At 38.7% G+C, this 26,391-nt stretch overlaps 1 protein-coding gene across 1 annotated transcript; it reads right to left on the bottom strand.

Annotated features, from left to right (window-relative positions):
• Positions 1-5,093: 5,093 nt before the first annotated feature.
• On the bottom strand, positions 5,094-26,373 carry LOC121418238 (endoribonuclease LACTB2-like; the record flags this gene model as incomplete). The annotated part of the gene is made up of 6 exons (XM_041611991.1): positions 26,150-26,373; positions 16,612-16,775; positions 15,417-15,543; positions 7,068-7,170; positions 6,547-6,771; positions 5,094-5,261 (listed from the first exon to the last, which is right to left on the bottom strand). Coding segments are annotated over exons 1-6 (909 nt in total), but the record flags the coding sequence as incomplete, so codon positions are not given.
• Positions 26,374-26,391: the final 18 nt, after the last annotated feature.

Below are 26,391 nucleotides of genomic sequence, written 5' to 3'. Positions count from 1 at the left end.
CCCAACTTTTTTCCATAAGCAAGTACAAAAATGTAATACGATTGTGATTTTTGGCATGGTCGGCCCCCCCCCCCCATTTGAAAACTGCTCTGCGGCCCCTGTATTGTGACGTGTCATCATAGGGTTTTGGGGGTATTATCTTTTACAACTTGTTAGATCATGTTAAAATTTGAAAATGTTGATGGCTCCCCCGATTATAGGCCCCTCCCCCATTTAAAATTCTGGATCCACCACTGATCTGTCCATACATTCAACTGATCCTGGGAAATTGTTAGGAAAAGAATACATTTATGCAGTATAAAGAGTATTCATTCCTAAATTTTCGAATGTGCTCGCTCAACCATGAAATGGCTAAAGTTCGGAAAGTGTTTGGTGATAGAAATGATGGATGATAAAAACAACAGCAATTAAAGACACCTTTCAAACCAAATTTGCCCCCAATATTCACTTTATTACCCTTTAAATAGAGTCTGTGACATTGAAAATACAAATATTCCCACTTTGATGCGTGCTCACTCATCCATAAACAAACAAATCGATTTCATTTTTGCACAGAATTCTGCCCATAGGTTGATAAACATTACTGCCAAACGACATTGCTAAAGACAGTCTTGAAAAAAAGTTCCACCATATTGAAAAAGGGGTTTACGTATGCTTAAACATATGCACCCATAATGTACACAAGTCTATGAGAGAGGAAGTCAAAATTTTAACAAATATGAAATGAGGGTTTGTTTCATGGACGGTTTTTGTTACTTCTGCCAACAGTTATTTCATGAAACTTCGCACATGGCTTCAGAGTAACACTATCCAAAATGTGCGCACACCAAAATAACCATTCGATTCGGTACAGAGCGGGGCCAAGGCCTTGAACTTTCTTCTCATTTGCATAATTTTCGAATATTGTGTGCTCACTGATGCATTAAACATCGGGATTTTCATAAAAATCAAATCAAATGAACTGTGCAAGGAGTTGTGTGACAGATATCCATAGTTACAAATTGCAGTTTTTCCAATAACGTAAAAAAGAGCTAATCACATTCCACATGTTCATTCAAGCGTTAATGTTTAATTTGACACCTTTGAATCATTGAAGCATGTTAATTGGTCATGAACATAACAAAAAAGTTGAGAAAAGATCATTTTCAGTTAGAAAAATGAAGCAATACTTGTCTACGATATTTGAAAATCGCATTTTTTGTTTCCAATAAATGTTCATTGAACCGTGAAACGGTGAATATTGTTGGAGATAGTCTTCCCCAAAATAACTGTCATCATATTCTAGCATTTTTTATTGAAAGAAATGTGTAAAAATCCAATTATAGCAAATTTGGACTTGAGTTTACTCAACCGTGAAATTTAGCTTAAAAAGTTGTATCGTCTTTTAGAAAGTACCCTTTCTAAGCCTTCTGACTAGTTTTCATGATAAAAATGTGGAATTAGTTCCAATACAATGGAATCAAAGTCGTGATATTTTGCTTGTGACTTTTGAAAAGTGACATTTTTGCCTTCTGACGGTGCTCACTGAAGCATGACGTAAGATACATCCACAACATTTACTCATAGGGTAGCTTATAAAATTACCTACACGCTCATGTAAAAATATATCAAAAACTCGCATTGGTTCGGAAATTATTGATGTTTGTTTAGGGGGGGACTTACTTTTTTTGTTGTGTATATATACTTAATTTGAATTGAACTATACACAGCCAATTATGGTATTAGCAGCAGATCATGGTCGGAACATAGCATTTGTAATCTTATACATAAAAAATTGTATCACAAAATGATTAAATCACATATTTTTTTCAGTCTTAGAACATGTGCATAGATGATGAAAAGTATGTATGAAACGTACATGGGGGCTAAATAGTAGACAATTTCTAGACAGAATACTTATGTACTCAGAGATCATTATTTCAGAAACTAATATTAGCAATCAGTAAAATATGAAGCACAAAATTTTTTTAAAAGGCTGTCTTAACAATTGAAGAATACCAGTTTGATCACACAGCATTGAATAGTGATATAACATATAATATAAAATTCTGATACCGGTACCGGTATACCAGACTAATTTTAGAATTTTTTCATCAAAATTAAGTGGTAGGCTACTGCATCTGATCATCATATTTGTATTGATAACCTTAGCCATATGAATGACATAGTTTTCTTTCTGTTTACAAGAATAATAACCAAGATCACGGTTGGGGCCAGGATTTCACATAAAATGAGGCAAAGAAAGTGTGCCAATATCTAAAGGCTTGGTCCCACTGCACTTACAGATGTAGAGAGGATGAAAAGGTAAAAGAATCTTGCCATCCGTTTGTGTGCTCTTTGCATACGTGTTTCATACGCTCTATATCCATCGAACATCCGTCCATTGTGATCTCATCGTCCACTGTCTGGATCGGATGAAAACGGATGGAGACACCCTGAAATTTGACTTACAAGTCTGCTGTATCCATTATGAATACGTTTCGTGTCCATCGACCAGTGGGACCAGGCCTTAAAGCTTGTGTATAGTTTTGGTAAATCCACCAAAATGCACCTATCACTATTCCAATTCATTGCTAGCTAATATGAATGGATATGCCCTATAACAGTTATGATGTGGAGGATATGAAATGAAAATGTGTTTTACAGGATAAATTTTGCGATTTTACATGGAAATTTAACTTGATCGGGTCACCCGATCAAATTAAAATATCTGTGTGTTTTTGTCTTTCAATTAAATCCTATTCCAAATCATGGAATGGGCTGAAACTTTCAAGATATGTTCTTTGTCTGTAACTTTTGGATATCTAATCACTAAATTTATAAGATAAGTGCTTGAATGCCCATTTTTTTAATTTAAAACAAGCATCGCCGAGAGAGGGCGCTATATATCCAAGATTTGAATATTTGAAATTTTCTCAGAGAAGTGCAGTTGGAAAAATATCTAACGGTCTCTAAGCTTCAGTAAGACTGTCATATTAGATGTTATTCGATTATCAATCACATTATTGACCCTTTACCAAAGCTATACACAGGCTTTAAAGCACTTTTATACAAGAAGAATAACAAAAGTTTTCAAGGGGGCCATTTCTTGGGGGCATATTGCACAATGCGCAAGATGGGGGGGGGAAGACATGTACATGTATCCTGTGACTTCCTCTCAATCTAAGGCTCAAGATCTGTAGAAGCACCATATCAAATCTGATTATGGGCTTCTTATTAGTTTGCAGTCACCAAGCCCTAGTGGTTTAAATAGTGCACTAGCTGAAATTGAATGGGCTTCACTGAATTCACTTAGGAATTGATGAGCAAATACAGGCATTTTAGCTTGATTTTCTCAAGATTCACAGAGTTGGTAAAATTCAATTAGAGACTGTACAAAAAGACTAGATTTCTGAGAATTGCCCGTTCAACATTCAGTAAATGAATATTGATTTTCTAGACTTTTGAATATATCCTTTTGATCATCTTTTCGATTAAATTCTCTTCTATTTTCATTGTTTTCCAATACCTTATCATTATAGAGCCTAGTCTATACATAAATATAATTCTTTGAAAATCTTGGCAATGAAATTTGAATGTAATCTTTATACCACACCCTCATATCCTTCTTTTATTTCATCCCATCTTATAATAGCAGGGATGCCAGTCAGTCACTGGGACTGAACAGATGCCTGAACAAATCAAAGCCCCAAGCAGACTTCATAATATAAAGCCTATAAAAAGGATGGGAATTTTTAAGGGCCTGAAGCAGGCAAAAGCCCAGAGACAGTCATCCCTGCTTTAGACAGTATCATTCTCTTTCAAACTTACGGGCACCTTACCAAAAGCCAGGGTAGTACCTTTTACACAGGAATCCCGCAAGGAATCTCTTCATCAGTGTTCCTCATATTCATCACACAACAAAATGGTGAATGCAAGGAAAGCAACAGTAACAGAGATAATAATAAAAAAAATAGTCAGTTCTTGTATAGCGCATAACATATTATGAATAACGTCTGTATGCACTTCCAAAAGACTTGGATATTCTTATTACCCTGGCTGTAGCTCAAGCAGCTAGCTTCCAGCGCTCAGCATTTCAAGAAGTAAATTCCTGCCAGGTACCCATTCACCTCACCTGGGTTGAGTGCAGCACAATGTGGATAAATTTCTTGCTGAAGGAAACTACGCCATGGCTGGGATTTGAACCCACGACCCTCTGTTTCAAAGTCCGGAGACTAATCCACTGGGCCACAATGATGTCTTTATAACAGGACTTCTGCAGAAAGACACAGCACATACTTTTGGTAAGGTCCCTTTAATCGCTGGAACAGCAAAATAAATTCCTGTTTCTTTTTAAAAATCATTCATTTAGTGTGTTACATCTCTGTTAATCATGATGATAGAATACGTATCTGATATATTCGCTGGAGCGAAGTTCCCTGCACTTGCAGCATCCGTAAACCAAACAGTGCCCTCATAAGTTGCTTTTCCAATGGAACTTCTCATCTGAAGCAGCCCTCACTAGTTCAAAAATAGAAAGCAAAAGAAAATGAGATTTATTGAATTATCTGATTGCAGCATATCTACCTTTCATATTATACAATATATAATCACTGAACTATATTATATGCAATCTACCAAAATGAAATAATATCTTCAGAAAATATTTTGCAAAACCATTTTCAGCTTATAATAATATACATGTATATAGAGAAGATCATAACATTATCAAGATGAGTACACTTTATATAATGGTGGGGGTAATTTCAGAGATAAGATGACCCTTTCCAATTAATTGCTGTACAAATTTCTTCTTTTTTTTTCTTGGAGGGTTGTGGAAGAGCCGTTGTGTAATTGTTCTGACACTCGCCTTGTAAACAAAGGGTCATGTGTTTGAATCCCACTGCGGTCTAGCGTCCTTTGGCAAGGTTTTAATCCACACTTTGCCACTCTCAACCCAGGTGCTAAATGGGTACCCAGTAGGATGCGAAAGATGTTTGAATTTGCCAGCGCCAAAATGAGGGTGCGATGAATGCAAGGAATGCTCCCGAGGGAGAGGAAATTGTGCACTTTTCGTGCCGGATGGAAATGAATCCAATGACCGGGGTATCAATATGCTGTAAAGCGCTTTGAGCCATTCTTGGAAAAGCACTATATAAAAATTGGCTATTATCATTGCAATCCCTGCCAATTATCTTACCAATCTTTCCTTCTTTCTGTAGTTTCTCTAGATGATGTGAGACATTCCTTGCAGCAGCAGGGTGAAGGATCTCTGGTGTTTCCTAAATGGAACAAAAGAAAAAGAACTGCTTTTGTTTTGAAGATGAAGATGGGCAATTCCATAAAATATGTACGTCCGACCACCTATATGCTGGACCCTCATGATATTTTCTGTCTCTGATTTCTTGTTCTTTTGACAGTCTGTAATGTTCTCAAAGGACCAGGACTTGGTCAGTTTATGAAGTGAAGTAAAACTTGAGAAAAAAGGGGGTAGGATGTACAAAAAGGTTGATTATTTAATGGAATTGCCCAGATAGAAGTCAGCAGCCATAACAGCTCTAGCCATTTGACAAGGCCTTGTGATCATGATGATCCACAGCATTTACATCGCGCCATATAAAACATTCATAGGCGCAGGCTCATCCAATTAAGCTAACTATCAAACATCTGCTGAAATAATTGAGCTTTGAGAGACGATTTGAAGAGTTCAATGTTGTCAATTTCACGGAGTGAAGAAGGGAGGGAGTTCCAGAGGCCTTTTGACTATATTCCTCGTCAAGTAGTGGCCGAGACGAGACTTGCCAATCCTCAACATTGATGCTGATGACACCATGGAACTGGGTACATTCGCTTCGGTGGTACAGGGTTTACAGTTAATTTTGGTAGTGTGCTTTTGAGACAAGGGTGTTGATATCCAAACTGTCAAGTTTGAGTTTGAATACTCCTATGTCTTTAGAATTTCTGACATCCTCACCAAGAAGGCTCCATTCTGGGATGGTCTTGGGATACAGGGAGTGTCGGTAGCAGTCATTATTTGATCTAATAATGTTGTATTTGAGAGTTCCCTTTTGTCTGGTTCGATATCTACATCTGGTTGGGTTTTGAGATTGAAGGTGGGCTGATTTATTGGAGGGTACAAATCCAACAGCAAGTTGTATTTGGCTTGTCTAGTGTGAAGACCCTGTTGTTGATCAAAGTTGCAATCATGGGCCTGTATTCTGAAGTCGCGTTTAACTTAAACTCAGGTTTAAAGTTGTGGTTTAAGTATGGATAGCCAATTGTTATCTAAATCACTAACAGTACAGATATAATATTACAGCTCACTTGGCTCTCAAATCATTCATACTTGACTAGAAATTAGAAATAGATCATTGTCTTCACCATCAATGAATCAGGAACGAGCACAGTAAACATAAGAAACATAAAACATAATAAAAATTTTGACACTTTTGGCTTCCCATAATTTTAGTACAGAGTTAGACCATGGTCTAAGTTAAACCTGACTTTAGAATACAGGCCATTTTCTGTGCCCGCAGTGCAGATGAGGGTCCAAAGAGGAAAACTTACGGTATAGATGATTTTGACCAGATCCATGGCATCCATGTCTTTGCCATCATGTTCCTGAAGGACCGCACTGATCTGGCTCTCCCGCAAGTTACGATGATCAATGTACATCTGGAGCTTGGGCACGGCATCATCCACTATGGGACCATGGCCAGGGTAAAGCCGAGAGGGGTTGATGGAGACGAGCAATTCCAGTGATTTCATGTAGGTATACAGGTCTTCAAACACCTGAGAGAAAGAGAGAGAGAGGGGGGAGACGTAAAGCAAGCAAGAAAGAAAGAGACAGAGACAGACAAAACATTAAAATCAGTTCATCAAATGTTCTAAAAGATTCATTGCATAAATTAATATCATCGTCTTCCTTCACAGAACACGAACAGGGTAATGAGCAAATAATTCACAGATTTTTATATGAATAGTGAAATTTATAAGATCTAAACCCATATCATGCAGTTTTACCATTCCACAGACTGTAAAATCCTTATGACGGTTGATACTACCATCTACAAAGTGGTAATACTTACAGCTGTGCCTTCTCCTAACACACAATCACCAGTAAAGACAGCATTCTCCTCCTCCAATACTAACACCATATGGTCATCAGTATGACCTGGTGTGTAGACAACCCTACAAATAAAGAAAGAGAACAATTTAGAATGGCAGCTGATCAACACATATAAAGTACTGAGTAAAAAATTACCAAGGAAATATGCTTGTGTTTATGATTCTTGAGTCAATGGGCAACTGATGTGTTTCTCAACAAATGCATGAAAATAAATCTAATCTAATTTAATTCAAATATTTCTGAGATTTCGATGACAATTTTTTTCAGTTTTCATTTCATTTATTGTTTCTGCAACTTTTCAAATACAAAATAACAAAGAAAATACATAGTGCATAATCAATAACAACGATTTTAAGAAGGTTGCATGTGAAATTGAACAAAGAAATATATCATTATAGATATATCAGAGTCACAATGAAATGCATTTATTTGCCCCCCCCAGCAAAGCTTGCTTAATTTCTTCTAAGATTCACTCCAGAGCCAGGTTGCTATTATGGAGGTAAAAGGAATGGAGGGACAACGATATGCAAATAGCTTCAAATTTCTAAAGAACAAAGGAATATTCAGGTGCACTGGTAGTATTGGTGATGACCTATGATGCCACCAGTTTCATGCGAAAACTGAAAAAAGATTTGTGTTGAAAATAGATAACTAGGATATTTCCATGTTTATTTGAGCACAAACATAGATATTGAACACATGACAAAATGAACATCAAAGGTTTATCGTTTCCTAAAATTGGGCAAAATATTGAATGATAAGTTTTAAAATGTGATAAAACCTAATAATTTGACACATTAAAAATCAACATTTTATGAAATCCCACAAACTTCCTCACCAAAAAAATGTTATGATTAGTTTGTTGGAATAAATTGATTTGTGATGCTATGGTCAGATCTGCGGCCAAGTGTGGCCAGTCGAGAAATTTCAAATTATATTTCAAGAAATATTGCAAGATTTATTTTCACTGTCCCCTGTAAAAGTGAGCAATGTGTCTGCTATCATCCGACCAATTGCAGTGTAAAGTAATAATCATTACAAAAGCGCCAGTATGTTTTATTGTTTAATTGTGCCACAACAAGTGGCTTACCATAGATACATGCAGTGACTCTGCCACAGCCAATAAATGTCTCAACACCTATCTGAATCGTCTGTTGTTTTCCCTATAATTTACTATCAAAGCATGTTTCCTTCTGTATTTCGCCTGTAAGTCTATAGTTAGGCAGGAATATTTTGTCTACAATCTGCAAGAAATGTGCAATGAAACACATGAGTAACATATTTTATCATTGTCGCATCAAAGTGGCTATAAAGGAAAAGTGTTTGATGGTTCTCCATGTCTTAAAACTCCTTGCTAAGAGACAAGGAATAGATAACTTATCAACAATGTGAAGTGAATGAGAGATGTGTGTGAGAGAGAGATTCTTTTGCTAGAACTCAAGAGGATAATGTGCATATCTCTTGTGTACTGTCTACAAGGTAATGAATTTTCATAAGCCCTTTTTAGTTGAGCTCAATGAGCCTTTCTTTTTAACAGCTGCTTGTGATACTTTTGGGTAATTAGAAAATTGGGAGGAGACTCCAGTGGCTCTCCAGTGGATTTCTTGGCATTGCATCTTTAGACTTTGTGAAGCACACATATTGCAGTCTGAGGTAGACGCCATTTCGGCTGACATCTTGATTTAACTTTTCGATGTCAACTTTGAATAAAAAAGCAGCTATTTGATTGATATAGCAGCCTTTTGACTGACAATGGCTGAAGCTTTTAGAAGCCTGTATGAGGTCAGATCTAAGCAGAATTTATGTTATTGAAGAAGTATTGAAGAAGCCATCGATTTTGGACCATAGCCCGTTTCTCGATCCTCTGCCCCTATCTACTTCAAACTGACAATAAACAAGATTGGCTTAGCTTTAGATACCTTGTAGCCTCCAACCTACCGCTCCCGGCCTCAGCGATTGTGACACGACAGTCATCAGCTCAGCCTCAGCTTGTGCAGCCTCGACCTCACCTGCACCACAATAGATCCCTTGCTCACTATCACCTTGATTACAAAAGAAAATTTTGGATGGCAGCCCCTTTCTCAATCCTCTGCTCCTATATCTACTTCAAACTGACAACAAGCAGACTGGCCTAGCTTTAGATACCTTGTAGCCTCCAACCTACTGCTCCAGGCCTCAGCGATTGTGACACGACGGTCATCAGCTCAGCCTCGACGCAGGCAACCTCGACCTCACCTGCACCACTATCGCTTTGATCACAAAAGAAAACTTTGGATGATAGGCCCTTTTATCGACCCTCTGCCCCTATCTACTTCAAACTGACAACAGACTGGCCTAGCTTTAGATTCCTTGTAGCCTCCAAACTATCGCTCCTGGCCTCTGCGATTGTGACATGACAATCATCAGTTCAGCCTCAGCTCAGGCAACCTCGACCTCACCTGCACCACTATCGCTTTGATCACAAAAGAAAACTTTGGATGATAGCCCCTTTCTCAACCCTCTGGCCGTATCTACTTCAAACAGACTGGCCTTACTTTCGATACCTTGTAGCCTCCAACCTACCGCTCCTGGCCTCAGCGATTGTGACACGATAGTCATCAGCTCAGCCTCAGCTCATGCAACCTCGACATCACCTGCACCAAGCACCTTGCTCACTTGATCACAAAAGAAAACCAGCAGGTTCGAAGCACTGTATGACGTGTGCTGCACCATACATGATCGGTCCATCGCCCCGACCTGGTGACTAGCTCGCATTGTACTGACGACTGTCATGTCAAACAATGATGATCATTTGCATAGGTCTCCCCGTAACCAGTGGGGAATATCATGATCTCCCAACTAAAGATGGTTCCAAGATCGGGATAAATCAACAGTAAGATGATTTCCAGAATCAGGACATTTTCCAAAGGTCGTGTCAATTTGGACTAGGACCAATAATAAGAAGTACGGACTTCAAAGCAGGTTTTCGGCTAGCAAGCTACCAGACAGATAAGTTGTTGTAAAGAACAATGAGAGGAACATCAGAAACTCCTTAGAATTGAGATCGGAAATACAGTCATTCTAAGATGTCTGAACAGTTTGTTGATGGTATTGAGAAGAGTTATTTTAAATTTAGACCCTGGTGAGATCGTAAGATGTCGGATTGTAGAGTTTTGAGAGCTATAGATTAGTTGAAGATCTAGGCTCATGTTTGAAGATGTAGAAGATTTCTTTAATGTGATCACGAAATGTATTCATAGATATTTGGGTATGAAGTAATTGAAGTAAAATTCTATATACAGGATCCTTTAAAAGGAATTTTTTGCAGAGTTGCAATTGCGAAAAAAAATGAAACAAAGTTAAAGGTTTAATTGAGATTTTTGAAGGGCGTTATTACATGTATAGGTGAAATGTGATACACTAAGATGTTAAAGATTGGTTCGTCGGCCTTATGCCAAAAGGGCCTTAACTGCTTTTGGCCATTCCGAGATAATGGCGTTTAAAGGTTTTGGCCTCTCTAATAATCAAAAGTTTGTGGTCGATTTTTTGCTTTTGAAGCCAATTTCGATAAACGTGTTAAGTTATTAAGTTTTACATGAAATGTGTTAAATTTATTATAAAATATTCAGAACCCCTAAAATCAGGTTAAGGCCCTTTTGGCATAAGGCCGACGGGTTATTTCTAATCAAATCAGTGCAGGATCCTTTCAGGGATATTGTATTTAGGGATAGGTTGAGTTTGATATTACTTATTGGATCAATACAGGATCCTTGGTTTTCTTTTTATTGAGAACCGGTGAATCAGACTGATAGTTTGACATCACTTTATCGTTTGGCTGTGATACTAATTTTTTTCCTCTGTTTTATGTGTTTTGTCCGTCGATGCGACGAGGACCATCAAATCATCCTGGGGTTTGATCATTTGCTTGATGGGTCCGCAGATGGCTAGTCAGGCCAATCTGTGCCCTGAATAGTCTCTGGCAGTGTGGACAGGGAATATTGGCTGCTGCTACAGGGTTGGCAGTCCTTGCCTTCCTGGCCTGCCTGCGGGCTACAGCCACTATGGTCCTATTGGCCTCACATGTTACAGCACCCTTATGTACAGCTGTACGCCATGCTCCTCTGTCTTGGGCTTTCTGTTCCCATGTGTCATGGTTGATGTTAAAAGACTTAAGTGATTCTTTTAGTGTGTCTTTAAATCGCTTCTTTGGGCCTCCATGAGAGCGTCTTCCTTCCTGGAGCTCGCCAAACAGAAGTTTCTTTGGCAGACGTTCGTCCGGCATACGAGCTACATGTCCTGCCCACCGGAGCTGAGACTGCATCAGGACGGTGTAAATGCTGGGCAGGTTGGCACGAGTGAGGACCTCAGTGTCTGGTATCCTGTCTTGCCACTTGATGCCTAGAAGTTTTCTCAGACAGGTGGTGTGGAAATGGTTCAACTTCCTGGCATGGCGCCGATATACTGTCCATGTTTCACAACCGTAGAACAATGTGGTAAGAACCATGGCCCTGTACACCTTGATCTTGGTTGTTGCTGAGATTCCTCTCCTGTTCCAAACGTTCTTGTAAAGTCTGCCGAAGGCAGCGCTTGCCTTAGCAAGTCTGACATTGACTTCATCGTCAATGACAACGTTTCTTGAGAGTGTGCTGCCGAGGTATGTGAACTTGTCCACCACATTTAGACGTTGTCCGCTTATTGTGATGTTGGGTTCAACGTAAGGCTTTCCTGGAGCTGGTTGATGTAATACTTCAGTCTTCTTTGTGCTGATGATAAGGCCGAAGTTCTTGCAGGCCTCAGAGAACTTGTCAACACTATGTTGCATGTCAACCTCTGTGGAAGCATTGAGGGCACAATCATCAGCAAACAGGAAGTCATTGATAGTGTCAGTTGAGACTTTGGTTTTTGCTTTAAGCCTCCTAAGGTTGAAGACAGAGCCATCAGTCCTGTACCTAATGCCAATGCCCATGTTTGTGTTGCTGAAGGCATCAGTCAGCATGGCTGAGAACATGAGACTGAACAAGGTGGGAGCAAGGACACAGCCTTGTTTCACTCCGTTGGAGACATGGAATGAGTCAGAGGTCTCGCCGTTGTCCTGAACTCTTGCCAGCATGCCATCATGACGCTGTCGTACGATGGCGATGAACTTTTTTGGGCAACCATACTTCGCCATGATTCTCCAAAGACCCTCTCTGCTAACAGTGTCGAAAGCCTTGGTAAGATCGACGTAGGTGGAGTAGAGGTCAGCATTCTGTTCCTGACACTTCTCTTGTAGCTGTCTAGCAGCAAACACCATGTCAACAGTGCCACGTGCTTTCCGGAAGCCACATTGGCTTTCAGGTAGGAGGCCTTGCTCAAGGTGTAAGGTGAGGCGATTGAGTAGGACTCTAGCAAGGATCTTGCCTGCGATGGACAACAGAGATATTCCACGATGATTGTCACAAGCTTGGCGATTTCCTTTGCGTTTGTATAGATGTATGATGGAGGCATCTTTGAAGTCCTGAGGCACTGTCTCATGTTGCCAAATTTGTTGAAACAACTGGTGGAGTTTCTTAGACAGGGCCATACCACCTTCTTTGTAGATTTCAGCTGGAATGGAGTCCAAACCCGGAGCTTTGCCACTAGATAATGAATGGATTGCTTTCTGAGTCTCCTCCAAGGTTGGTATGGCATCCAATGTCTCATCGACCGGGACCTGAGGCAGCCTGTCAATGGCTTCGTTTTTTACAACTGAAGGCATGTTCAGTACACCGTTGAAGTGCTCTGCCCATCTTTCTAGAATTTTCTCTTTGTCTGTGATTATAGTAGACCCATCAGCACTGAGGAGGGGAGACGATGATCCTGCGGTAGAGGGACCATAGACTTCCTTCAGGCCATCATAGAAGTTTTTCATGTCATTTCTGTCTGCAAAGCCCTGGATCTCATCCGCTCTGCTACTCAACCAGGAATCCTGCATTTGGCGCAACTTTGCCTGAAGATTGCTCCGCACACTCCTCAGTGTATCTTTCTTAGCTAATGACGTTGGGTCATCAAGATAAGACTTATAGACCCGACGCTTTTCCTCTAGCAACTGCTTGATCTCAGTACAGTTTTCATCAAACCAGTCCTTGTGTTTCCTGGTGCATGGCCCAAGACACTCCATGGCTGTGTTATGCAATGTGTCACGAAGTGCAGCCCATGCATTCTCGACATCCTGGCCTTCCAGTGAAGTGGACTGTAAGCGTTGTTCCAGGGTGTCGGAAAAGGACTGTTTGAAGTTGTCGATTTTCAGTTTGTTGATGTCCAGACGCTTTGGCGCTTTCATGCCTTGTGGTCGTCTCTTGGGCTGAACATGGAGATTGAATTTGGAGACGACAAGGCGGTGATCTGTCCAACACTCTGCGCCACACATAGACTTAGTGACACGTACATCTTGTCTGTCCCTCTTTCTTACTATGATATAATCAATGAGATGCCAGTGTTTTGAGCGTGGATGCATCCATGAAGTCCTGTTCCGGGTAGGGAGGTTGAACACTGTATTCGTAATCAAAAGGCCATGCTCTGCACAGGTCTGAAGGAGTAGCAGACCATTGCTGTTGCAGTTTCCGACCCCATGCTTCCCGATCACACCTTCCCAGGAGACGCTGTCATGGCCAACTCTCGCATTGAAATCACCAAGGATAGTGAGTTTGTCAGCATGGGGAACAGCTGTGATGACACTGTTCAAGTCTTCATAAAACTTGTCCTTGGTCTCATCAGGGTTTGTCATGGTAGGGGCATATGCGCTAATGATGGTAATGAATTTTCTTTCCCCACAAAGGGGGAGTCTAACTGTCATAAGGCGATCATTAAAACCCTTTGGAGGACCAGCTAATTTGCCAACCAGTGCTGTCTTCATCGCAAAGCCAACTCCAGACTCACGTTTCTCTCCAGGTCCACGTCCACTCCAAAAGAATGTATAACCTGCACCTCTTTCACATAGTTCTCCCTCACCTGCCAGCCTGGTTTCGCTTAGAGCAGCGATGTCAATGTTGTATCTTCCAAGTTCACTCGCAATTAGTGCTGTGCGTCTTTGGGGTCTCTCTGAGACATCTCTGTCGAGAAGAGTGCGAATGTTCCAAGACGCAAAGTTAAGATGTGTTGTCTTTGTTTTCTTCTTTCCTTGTTTTCGACCGCAATAGTAGGGCCCCCACCAGACGCGGTATTCTGGTTAGGGTTAGGTGGAGCAGGCAATGTTTGGGACACCTTTTCCAGTCCTCTCCTCATGCCATGGAGGTGAGCAGTGCGTTCCTAAAGAGGGCTGCTCAGTCACCCAGACGGCTGCCGAAATCCACTGCTGCTCCGGTCAGTGCATAGCGACCATATGGCCTGGGCCGCCTGTGTGCAGGATTGCGGCTACGACTGCCAGTGTACCCACACCTGTCGCTACGTCGCGTGCCAGACGCCACAGGACTTGGTAAATGAAGTTGATGAAAGGATGATTGATGACTTGCGCTGTGAATTTTGTTTAAAGTGAAGAAGAGTTGCGCATCGTCGACCTCACTCTCTCGTCCGAGACCATCTGGATCCAGTTGCAAGACAAGGTCAAGACGCCTGGAGATAGAAACGGATGCAGTGGATGACCAAGATATTCTACGTGCCTCATCTTGCCCTATGCACTCCACAGTGCATTGCTGTACCCGCCTTCCTCTCCGTTGAACCAATCTGGTGGTTCCTTCCTCAGAGTCCATTGGAGTTCAGTCTTCACATGCATAGGTAGGCAAGCCCTAAGTTAACAAGTGTTTCTGTTGCATGCAGACAGCTACTGACACACTCCTTCATGTATCATGGTACACCGTAGGTAATCATGAAATGCCTTCTCGCTGCTCTGTTCTCCAGCAGTTTAAGGGTGATGGATACCCGGCCGGAACATAACTCACAAAAGCTCTAGCAATAGGGCACCCAGAATTAACCACTATGTCCAATCCACACTAGTGAGTGCAGCACAGGTAAGGCGCTGGATGCTATCCCAGTATTCAAGGAACAAAGTTCCTCGCCTGTCTGTTTTATAAACTTATATGTTTGACCAAATTGAACTTCAAAGAGAGAGATGTTTAGATATTGGAATTTTTGTATACTGAAATGAATTGTAAATTGTGATTTGGTACACATTGACTTTATATGACTTTTATAAGAGTCCACCCATGTGACAATCAGATAAATAATAACAAAAAAGTTGAATGGTCACTTGATAATATGACAACTTGGAGAGTATAAATTAAACTTGATTTGTGCCAACTTGAGAGAATTGAAAGCTCTTTATCATTCATATCCTGACCCACACAAGACAATGCATAAATACAGGGATACTGACCTCAATGTAGCGCCCTCTGTTGTGACCTTCTCTCCATCTTGAAGGTAGTTGTATGTGAGCTTATCTCCGTTAACTGTTTCTGCTTGATATGGGTGGCGAGGCAGCTTTGAAACCTTGACATTATTCTCTGAATAAAACAAATAGTAGTATCAAATATTTAACCAGAGATCTTGCATCACATTCTTTTACGAGTTGTTCAGATTCATTGATCATTTTGTACCTTTAATGGTGAGGTGCATTGGCCGAGTGGTCTAATGCGTCTGGCTATACATGGAAAGTCCAGGGTTCGATCCCTGGCCACGGCACCTATGCCCTTGAGCAAAGCATTTAATCTACAAAGCTCTTTTATCTTGCTTTCAAATAAATGAAATGCTATATGCATTATTGGTAACTAGGTGTGCACTTGTTTTTTTTTAAAGAAAGATTTCATCATAATTGCATTTGAATTCTCAAACTCCATTCAAATTTGTAAAACCAACCCTTAACATTCATAAATATGAGTAAATTCATAGAGTGCTGTAAATATTTTTCAAAAAGTTTATATTCTACTGCACAACCAGTAAACATTTATATTTTTCCTCGGGCCTCATTTTATAAAATCTTGCAAAACTTTGCCATTATGGACACTGTCACTATTAAAACATTAAAAAAATGAAAAGCTATGTAGCAAGATATTGAAAAAATTTGATCAATATGATCATGCTTGAAAATAATTTTTTTGTGTGTTTTACTTATTTCATTATTCTTATACATCTTTTATATTCATTAACTTTTTATTCATTCATTCATTCTTTTCCATTATCTATTTTTCATAATCTCACTTCCTTTTATTTCATTTATATCCATTAGATATATTTCATCAACACATTTTTTTAGGGGGGGGCAGCCCTCTCCCTTTCCAACACCTGGGCCCGTCTTACAAAGAGTTACAATTGATCTGATCAATCGCAACTATGGACAACTAGCAATGTCAACATGTATTATTCATGTTTGTTCAAAGTATTTTCTAACTTTGATGTATGTTCATGCGTTCATTGCTTTCTCGAAAATTCACTGTGCTTCTTTTTGTTTACAAAGGACATTGCGCAAATTTCCTACAGAAAAAATTATGACACTGATGGATCCACAGAGTTACGATTGATTGGATGGGGCTCAGGGCTTAACTTAGTAGAATAAAGAAAAGTTGGCAGCTCACCTAACTGAAGTTCTTGAAAGATATCAGCAATGCCACCTACATGATCGTGATGCCAATGAGTGAGAAGAATCTCTTGTATCGACGTCCCATTCTCAGCCAGGGTATTCCTCAGATTCTTGAGAAATTCAGGTTTGTTCTCTTCACCAGTGTCGATCAACACTCTCCTATAGACAAACACACAGAAATGTAATTCAAAGAGAAAGTGATCAAATCCGAAAAACCAGGTGGGTGTTTCATAAAGCTGTTAGTAAAGATATGTACAACTATACGAATGACTGGAACATGATCTTAACTCAATTACATAGGGATATCACTTGGCATGCGTATCTTACAAACAGCTTTATGAAACACCCACCTGGTAGGTACAGCACTAGTCTGCAGGCACAGACCCTTGGTTTTTTAAATTCGCATAGTGCATAATGCAGAGTCTGAAGTAGTGAGACTACACAGAGCCTTCAGAGTCTCATCTTAACTCTAGACTTGTTATTGGTTAAAGTGTCAAATATGAATCTGAGCTAGCAGACTAGTAGAGTACTAAAGGCAATGCTGCATCTAAAGCCCGGCTCACACTATGCGATCCGTTGCGACTCCATTCTTTAATAAATCACATTTTGCAATAAATAAGATTGTTCCAAGAAGTAAGATTATTTCATTTGAAGTTTGGCATTACAGTGAACAGTAGAAATATATGGACCTATGGGTTTCACAAACTCTGTGGAGTTAACAAATAATAATCCATTCTTCATGAAAGTTCTAGTCACAGAACCACGATGGAAGGCATTTTATCAAAATATTTCATCTAGACAGGTCCACACTTTTGAATACATTGGCTCACAAAAAAAAGCCTTAGGCATTCTATGTTTAATACTGAGTTATCAATCGATCAGAGGAAATTCAAGGGTGATGAATTCGAAAAACTTGTTTACCAAACTTGATTTTGATGTCTTCATCCTCAAACAACAAAATGCTATTCAGCTTTTCCTTAATATGGACCTGTCTATCAAATCTGGAAAGTTGTCATATCTGAAATATATGTTTGGATTTCTAATATGTTGAGGAGGATAGACACCTGACTGTTACTATGGTGACTGTCAAATGACAATGACAACTTCTGAGTTCTGACAAAATTCAGGTTGTATCGGTCCCTTGCATGCAGATGACCAAGACTGGCATTTTTTCCTAAAACTCTCCATCTCCATACAAATTATTAGACCAGATACTTGAGATATACTACGAATATAGACTGACATTATTGATTGTTTGTTTGCCTTTATTTTTATGTTCAAATAATAGAATATGAAATGTGATATAATTATGTTATGTGCAATATACAAAATAAGCCAAAACATAAACAAAATAATCATAATACTGTACATACATTATGAATACAAAATAAAGATGTGAGCATAGACTTGACTTTTTGATAATAATCATAATGGAAGCTGTTTACAGCTCAAAACAGCCCTACAGTATATTGGTATGCTACACATGGAATAATGTGATGGTACCCTCATCTTGCCAACTTCCTGTTGTAATATTAAAAACATAACCATTTGCGGTTTTCACAGATAGGGCTGAACTATCTTAATTGTAGCAATACAGGAAACGAAACTGAAAGGTATATTCTATAAGTTACATGTAAGCTGAAAATAATATGACTTCAAAAAAAGAAATGAGAGCAAGTTGAACAAAAACATTAACATTTTTTTTAAAGACCAACAGGCAGACTAACAGGAAGATTTACATGTATCACTAGGTCTCTTCCATACTTTGTTCAGGCAAGACAAAAATATTACAGTGTAAATAAATGAGCACAACAATTAAACATTTTTTTTTTCAAACCTGTATAAGTTTTACTATACTATACTACATTATTCCTTGTATGAAATCTTGATTATTCACTATTTATATGTATAGGAAAATATCTTCCTTGTCACAAAAGAAGTTATAAAAGCGATGAAAGTTATGATGATTTACATTTATTCTTATTTCTAAAGAACATTTTAAAGATCTAAACATATTATCTGTTTGCAGAACCTCTGATCCAAATATCACCCACCATGCATTCTTCTGATAGAACTAATTATTACCTGAATGAGGCATTTTGGAGACACGATATAACCGCGTATTTTGTCTGTCTAACTGATTAACATAACATAAACTACGTCACAATGGCTCGGTCAGCGATCAGCTGAATGACGAGTAACCATAATATTCGTACACCCCTCCTCCCCGAAAAGAGTAATTTTCCTACTGCACCTACGTACAATAATTATCGGTCCATAATATCCGTATTCCGAGCTCATCAATCCCCAGCGCATTGGTGGATGCGTATAAAGAGATACGCTTCATAAGGATCCGCGCACCAACAATATACGTCATAATAAAGACAACGCTGGATCCGAGCGCTTGTAAGTACGTCATAATGGTAAAGTGCAGAATTGACACTAGAGGCTTGACCAAGGTAAGTCCAACAATTTAGTTATATAATCTATCAATATGTTAATATAATGTACCAGAAAGAGTTGAACAGGTAATAATAATATTGACTGGCGTTACTTTCGGGAGATACCAAAAATATTTCCCTCACTAGACCCATATTGCCCTCGTCTTCGACTCGGGGCAATATGAGACTAGTTTGGGAAATATATTTGGTATCTCCCTCAAGGCCAGTCAATATTATATAAATATTTTACATGAATCAGTACATGTACTCTATCTACATTCTACACAATGACCGATTCATAATTTTATAAAACAATACCTGTTCCCAGAGCCAACCAAGTAACAATTAGTCCCTTGCAGATGACCGTGACTAGCATTGTCTCCCAAAACTCTCCATACAAGTTCAGATACTCGAGACACGTTAGGAATGTATGCCGACATGATTGAAGCTGTTACTAGCCTATGTCAGTGGTGCAGGGCAAGTCCTATACTGGTTGGCAGGAAATGGAATAATGTGATGGTACCCTTATCTTGTCTAGTCGTTTAGATCTTCACCGTAGCTATTTCCATTTGATCCAACAAAGCCAACCCTTTGAGGTTGTGTATGATGCATGTATGATCAGGAAAGTGTTTCACAAAACAAAATGCCAGTGATTACTTAAATCCTTGAATCTAATTGGCTCAGAGTAAATTTGTCAGTAGAAATCACCGATGCTTTATGAAACAAGTGGAATGCCTCTGGCCGTCTCACCTGCATCACGCGGTTCAATATAGCAGCAGTGCTGACTTTGCATACTACTCTGACTCGCACAAGATGTTCAGTGATACATGGTTACTCTTATGTCCTCTTTTTATGAACTAGACCAATAAACTTACAGAGATATGATGGTTATTCAACAAAAAACCCCAACATGGCCAAAGTTCATTGACCTTACATGACCTTTGACCTTGATCATGTGACCTGAAACTGGAACAGGATGTTCAGTGATACTTGATTACTCTTATGTACAAGTTTCATGAATCAGATCCATAAACTTTCAAAGTTATGATGGTAATTCAACAGATACACCCAATTCGGCTAAAGTTCATTGACCTTTGACCTTGGACATGTGACCTGAAACACGCACAGGATGTTCAGTGATACTTGATTACTCTAATGTCCAAGTTTAACGAACTAGACCAATAAACTTTCAAAGTTATGATGGTAATTCAACAGATATCCCCGATTCGGCCAAAGTTCATTGACCCTAAATGACCTTTGACCTTAATCATGAGACCTGAAACTTGCACAAAATGTTCAGTGATGCTTGATTACTATTATGTCCAAGTTTCATGAATCAGATCCATAAACTTTCAAAGTTATGATGGGAATTCAACAGATATCCCCAATTCGGCCAAAGTTCATTGACCCTAAATGACCTATGACCTTGATCATGTGACCTGAAACTTGCACAAAATGTTTAGTGATGCTTGATTACTATTATGTCCAAGTTTCATGAATCAGATCCATAAACTTTCAAAGTTATGATGGGAATTCAACAGATATCCCCAATTCGTCCAAAGTTCATTGACCCTAAATGACCTTTGACCTTGGTCATGTGACGTGAAACTCATGCAGGATGTTCAGTGATACTTGATTAACCTTATGTCCAAGTTTCATGAACTAGGTCCATATATTTTCTAAGTTATGATGACATTTCAAAAACTTAACCTCAGGTTAAGATTGCGATGTTGATTCCTCCAACATGGTCTAAGTTCATTGACCCTAAATGACCTTTGACCTTGGTCATGTGACATGAAACTCTAATAGGATGTTCAGTAATACTTGATTAACCTTATGGCCAAGTTTTATTAACTAGGTCCATATACTTTCTAAGTTATGATGTCATTTCAAAAACTTAACCTCAGGTTAAGATTTGATGTTGACGCCGCCGCCGCCGCCGCCGTCGCCGTCGGAAAAGCGGCGCCTATAGTCTCACTTGCTTCGCAGGTGAGACAAAAACTCTCCAGATGTTTGGATAATAAGGATTAGATTGCAAGGACATGTGATCATTGAGAAAAAAAAAGTTTCCCTTTATTTAGGTTCTTCTCAGCTGGTGTATTTTCATCAAACGATGCAAACCATTATGCTGACTGGGGGCATAACACCTGAGTTTCCCTGATTTACAACTAGTGAGTAATAGTTAAAATTCAATTCTTAAATTGATGATCATCAATGATGAGAATGAAAATAGTAGTAATGATAAAACAAGAGATTATACATGTAATAAAACCAGCATGATAATGATTTTGATGATAACCACGTTAAACGGATGACAACATCAATAGTTTTTATTATTAACATTCTATTGATTAATTCACACAAAATAGCGACATCATTTTGTTAATGGTTACACAAAAGTAAGAGAAACTCATTTGCTCTTATGGAATTTGATTGCATTCACTTGCAGATGTTTGAATAGCAGGCAAGAAAGGAATCAGTCGTCAAAATGAACTGGTAATGGCTTTACATTTCATTGTGTTGTGTTGCATTTAAATACGTTTGGACATTCTGTAACTGTAGAGATGTTGTGGCTCAGTGGACAAGTCTCCGGAATATGGACCACAAGGTCCGGGATTCAAATCCTGCAGCAGCTATAGTGTCCTTTGGCAAGGCGTTTATCTACATTTGCCACTCTCGACCCAGGTGTAGTAAATGGGTACCCGGTAGGAAGAAATTCCTTGAATGCTCTATGTGCCCGATCAGGGTAGCCGTGCTAAAGCTGGGGTAATATTGTCTTCAACATTGATTTTAGACTGAAATTGTTGGGAAGTGGTTAACATATTTGGGTTCCAGTTCTTTATTTTTTTTTCAGATCTATATCTAGGCCTCCATCATCTAGATCTAGTATATGTCATTCAGGAATCACATTTCCTTGGTCACAGATTTCCGCATCAGGACAATCATAGCATCTATTGTCATAACTTTTGCTGAGCATTACTGCTACATCTCACTGAATTGCAGTCTCAGTCAAATTCTTCATTTGGGACTAGATCTACATTTTGTACTAATTTTTACTGTTGCTTGACAGTTCAAATCATGAGAAGCATCAAAATTCAGTCTGAAGACTGTCACTGAGATTGACAGCAGTTTGCCACAAGCTCCTCCAGACATCATTATTGATTACAGTCTACTCAAGATCAAGTATAAAGCTAGGATTGTGGTCAACACTGATCATCATTTTTATCTTATAAATCAGGTATTAAATTCTTACATAGTGTGACTACTTGATCTATAAAATTTGGATTATCAAATTAGAATGATTTTTAATGATTTCCCCCTTTTCAACCTGAGCTATTGGCGGTCTCTCGCTTTATAAACAAATGGAATGTCTCTAGCAGCCTCGCTTGCATTACGCAATTCAATATAGCAGCAGTGCTGACTTTAAAACAACTATTAGATGAATAATTATTCACAAAAACACCATTAATATCAAAATATTTAGGTTCATTAACCCTTAGTCATATGACCTGAAACTCAGGCAGGATTTTCAGTGATATTTGATTATCCTTATGTCTAAGTTTCATGAAATAGGTACACACATGTATATTTTTTTAAAGTCATAATGGCATTCAAAAAACTTAACCCTAAGATTTCGCTGCTATGCAGGAGACGAAAACACTCATTAAGCTATTTCAATTTGTACCAGATGCATGACTGTATAATTCATATCTAGACATCACTCACAATTATTTTGTTTTCATTAGGCCTATCCATCTCTCATACCCAGTGCTATTTTATGGCTTGTATAGCACTGCCCAGAGAAGGAGCCTTCTTTCATTGTGTCTAAACCAGAAGTATTTATTCCACAACAATCTTTATCTATATGCCTATACAATAAAGTCAGTCTCAGAGATTTAAAATCTTTATTATTAATTGCTAGAGGGTTAGCACATCTCATGATGGCCATGTTCTTTCTTGCTCAAAATGTACCACCACTGCTGGTACAAATAAACACAGGAAATCTGTCTTCCTCTCACTCTTCATTTTTCTCTTTTCTTTCCCTTTCTAGTTTCTTTCTTTTTCTTCTTTCTTAACTTTTCATTGTTTTCATTAATTCTTTTATTTCATCCTTCTTTTATCTTTTTCATTCTTTACATTTTTTTTCTTCTTTTACTTTCTTTCTTTCTTTCTTTCATTCATTCTTTATTCCTTCCCTTTTCTTGCTTTAATTCACTTTTCTTTCTTCCATTTTAGATAATTTCTTACTTTTTTCATTCTCTGTTTATTTAGACCCTTCTATTTCTTCTTTCCTTCTTTCACTATTTTCTATTATATTTTATTTTTTCCTTTTTCAGATTTCTTTCTTTCCATCCTTCCTTCCTTCTCACTCCTAGTACGAATGAGATCGATACATAACAGTAATGACCCCATAGGTGACAATACAGCATATATCACTTGGTGTTTCCTACACCCAGACATTTAGTGATTTTACTCACTACATGTAAATACCAGTTGTGTGCAGGTCTGTTCCTTTTCTTTTTATCATTCAGGGGTGAAAATGGACATGTTATTTAGCCAGGAGGCTCCTAGAGAGTAAAAATCATTTACTAACGTATGCTTACTCTCAACAGATCCAGGGATTCCTTCTCATTCATCTGCATGTACCGCCAAAAAACCTGAAACTTTCGCCCCCAAGATTTCTACTTTCCTTCAAAAAGATCTAACCCTAAATCATGCATGTAGATGGGATACAGATTCATTTCCGACATTTCTACGATATTGATTTCATTTTTTACTAAGAATTCATTAAAAAAACGAGAAAAATGTTATCAAAAGATAGGGAAAACGTGCCGTCGTGTTAACATTCCCATCTTGATTTCATTGTCTTTTGCTTGGCAACAGCTAGACAGCTGGCAGCCGTCTGTTTCCAGGAGTTGTTTAACATTTTTTTAATTATTTATTTCTCCTCGTACACAGACGGCTCGCTATCGTGCAGCCACCATTAGGGGACTTGCAATGCAAAATCCCCCCGTCGGGACTCTTCAATTTTTGTATTTAATGAATAAAAATTTTGAAAATTAACGCGACCAAAATGCAAATCAATATTCCCTCTTGGCATTAATTGCCAAACAAGTGGAATGCCTCTGGCCGTCTCACCTGCATCACGCGGTTCAATATAGCAGCAGTGCTGACTTTGAATACTACTCTAACTCGCACAAGATGTTCAGTGATACATGGTTACTCTTATGTCCACTTTTTATGAACTAGACCAATAAACTTACAGAGATATGATGGTTATTCAACAAAAAACCCCAACATGGCCAAAGTTCATTGACCTTACATGACCTTTGACCTTGATCATGTGACCTGAAACTCGCACAGGATGTTCAGTGATACTTGATTACTTTTATGTACAAGTTTCATGAATCAGATCCATAAACTTTCAAAGTTATGATGGTAATTCAACAGATACACCCAATTCGGCCAAAGTTCATTGACCTTTGACCTTGGTCATGTGACCTGAAACGCGAACAGGATGTTCAGAGATACTTGATTACTCTAATGTCCAAGTTTCATGAATCAGATCCATAAACTTTCAAAGTTATAATGGTAATTCAACAGATACCCCCGATTTGGCCAAAGTTCATTGACCCTAAATGACCTTTGACCTTAATCATGAGACCTGAAACTTGCACAAAATGTTCAGTGATGCTTGATTACTATTATGTCCAAGTTTCATGAATCAGATCCATAAACTATCAAAGTTATGATGGGAATTCAACAGATATTCCCAATTCGGCCAAAGTTCATTGACCCTAAATGACCTTTGACCTTGGTCATGTGACGTGAAACTCGTGCAGGATGTTCAGTGATACTTGATTAACCTTATGTCCAAGTTTCATGAACTAGGTCCATATATTTTCTAAGTTATGATGACATTTCAAAAACTTAACCTCAGGTTAAGATTTCGATGTTGATCCCTCCAACATGGTCTAAGTTCATTGACCCTAAATGACCTTTGACCTTGGTCATGTGACATGAAACTCTAATAGGATGTTCAGTAATACTTGATTAACCTTATGGCCAAGTTTTATTAACTAGGTCTATATACTTTCTAAGTTATGACGTCATTTCAAAAACTTAACCTCAGGTTAAGATTTGATGTTGACGCCGCCGCCGCCGTCGGAAAAGCGGCGCCTATAGTCTCACTCTGCTTCGCAGGTGAGACAAAAACGGAGAAAAATCAAGTTAAAAGGAACAAAAACAGTGACTTACCTCGGCTGTTGCACAAATTCACTTCCCCGTTTTATCCGATCTTAAGTACATAAACATATGGCCACTGAGGCCCCTGTACAGATCGCGCTAGAACTTCGGTCTCTGTATTTGGTGAGTGAAGCCAACGGAGTTCAGCTGAACAACAAATACAACAGAGACTGAAGCTTTTGGTCTAGGCAACAGCATGCAAAATTGCACAATTTATAAAGAAGAATGTGTAGCTGTCTACCGCTACAAGGCTTGTCCCAGGAGTTGGGCCAAATTTGTGAGAAAATTGCCGAAATATCATTATCAACAAAAGAACTGGCGAGTACTGAACTACCGATCAAACATTATTAATTCGTTGAATATTTATAGTCCGGCCAATCTATAAAGACTTTAGTTTCTCTTTCTTTCTTTCTTTTTCTTCCTTCCTTCCTTTCTTTCCTTCCTTCTTTCTTTCATGACTTTGGTTTCCTTTTCTATCTTTCTTTTTTCTTTCTTTCTTCCTTCCTTCTGTCCTTTCTTTCTTTCTTCCTTCCTTTCCTCCTTTTTCTTCCTTCCTTTCTTTTTCTTTCTTTCCTTCCTTCTTTCTTTCATGACTTTAATTTTTCTATCTTAGTTTAGTTTCTTTAATTTATCTTTTCATTCTTTCTTTCTTCCTTCCTTCCCTCCTTAGCTTTCATTCTTTCTTTCTTTCTTTCTTTCTTTCATTCTTTCTTTCTTTCTTTCTCGCTTTCTTAGTTTCTTTATTTTTCTCTTTAGAACTTAGAATTTGACACAACACAGATATCAGCGAGTGGGTCTACACAGACAAACTTGAACGACTACTTAAAGCGATTTTTTTAGACCTACCTTGTACCAGTGCCAACAATGTATGTATTGGTGCCTCGAAGAGTCATAGGTCCAGGGTTACATCCTAAAACTCGAATGATTCGAGCTGAAAGTCGTTCGATATTTGGAATTACGGTACTCATTTTTCCGCAGATACTGAGATCTTCTGGCTGTCTTGCGATCTCTCTCCAGTTTCACGCATTTTCTCGATGTAAAAATCTCGTTTTACAAAATACAACCACAGGAGGCCGATACAGTAGAGA

Source organism: Lytechinus variegatus, chromosome 1, assembly GCF_018143015.1.
Source record: "Lytechinus variegatus isolate NC3 chromosome 1, Lvar_3.0, whole genome shotgun sequence".
Classification (NCBI taxonomy): Eukaryota; Metazoa; Echinodermata; class Echinoidea; order Temnopleuroida; family Toxopneustidae; genus Lytechinus; species Lytechinus variegatus.
This window is presented reverse-complemented; position numbering and strand designations above follow the sequence as displayed.